Raw genomic sequence first — 1,152 nt, forward strand, 5'->3', positions numbered from 1 at the left:
CGGCAGTCGGTGCGTAGCAGCACAGGGAGCCCCGGTCACGTGAGGGCGTTGAGTGCTCTTGTTCTGTGTTCGAATACGTACTTGGGCTGGCGGTGGAACAGCCTCTTGCGAGGGAACGCGATGCTGTCCGGCACGGCAAACAGCGACCAGAACGGGCGCGATTCCAATGCGCAGCAGCACACCTTGACGTTCTCAGAGTCCGTTAAGTGCTGCAGCTTGTTGCAGAGTGCTCTGCACTCACTGAGCTTTGTCAGGGTGCATGACGTGGTCAAAGTGCTGGCGCCGAGCGCTCGTGGTGGCTACTACTCCTTGGCCGAACGGCGAAGAGCACTGAACGGGACGTACACCTCCATCATGGCTCCTTGAAGGCAGGGCTTGTTCCACACGTGCTCATGTGGGCCCAGTAGCAGGCGTATACAGTGGTGAAGCCTGCAGACGAGTTGTAGTTGCTACATAACGCCTCCAAGCCGGGGATTCTCCGTTGACGTCAATCTGAGATATCTCGCCCCTTTTCACGTTTTAAATGGGCTTTTTATATTTTTAACAAAGGCTTTCACTTATATAAAGTAAAAAGGTCCGTAATAAAACAACACTGCGTGTAGTGCTGCGCCGCTCCGTACCCAGAGTCGGGTGCCCCAAGGTGCGTCGAGCAGCACACATGTAGGAGAAAAATCCCCCCCCCCCCAGAAGCATGAGTATAGTAGCGACAGCGATGGAGACTGGATTGACGATCCCCACGCCTCCACGAGCTCAAGCGACGGCGAGAACACTGCAGAAGGGACACGACTGTGAGCGCCAGGTCTCGCTGCTAACAGCACTAGGAACCGCCGCTGTTGTTGCTGACAAGCAAACGAAGGCTCCTAAACGCTTTCACTACTACATACCGTTCGTTGGTGCTGTCTGTAAGTACGCATTCGAGAATGCATACGAGATAAGCCACCGCACGCTGCATCTCTATCGCAAGCGCATGCAAGACGGATGGATATCGGCAAACAGCATGGCAACGCAGTCAATACGAATGAGGCTGCAATTAACGAGGCCTTAGTGGTGGTTTGGTTTTCATCGATTGCAGAGTTGGTCGGTGAGCTGGGTCCCGTGCGAGTGCAGATAAAACCACAGGGTGCATCCAAACAGAGACGCTATTTCTCCAAC

At 54.4% G+C, this 1,152-nt stretch overlaps 2 protein-coding genes across 2 annotated transcripts; both read left to right on the forward strand.

The window, feature by feature from the left end:
- Positions 1-120: 120 nt before the first annotated feature.
- On the forward strand, positions 121-366 carry PPTG_24353 (hypothetical protein; the record flags this gene model as incomplete). The annotated part of the gene is made up of 1 exon (XM_008916525.1): positions 121-366. The coding sequence occupies one exon, from the start codon at positions 121-123 to the stop codon at positions 364-366; it is 246 nt and encodes an 81-aa protein (XP_008914773.1).
- Positions 367-712: 346 nt separating this feature from the next.
- PPTG_24354 (hypothetical protein) lies at positions 713-1,045 on the forward strand (the record flags this gene model as incomplete). The annotated part of the gene is made up of 1 exon (XM_008916526.1): positions 713-1,045. The coding sequence occupies one exon, from the start codon at positions 713-715 to the stop codon at positions 1,043-1,045; it is 333 nt and encodes a 110-aa protein (XP_008914774.1).
- Between the last annotated feature and the right edge of the window lie 107 nt (positions 1,046-1,152).

This window comes from Phytophthora parasitica (genome assembly GCF_000247585.1).
Source record: "Phytophthora parasitica INRA-310 unplaced genomic scaffold supercont2.85, whole genome shotgun sequence".
In the NCBI taxonomy this organism is placed as follows: domain Eukaryota; phylum Oomycota; class Peronosporomycetes; order Peronosporales; family Peronosporaceae; genus Phytophthora; species Phytophthora nicotianae.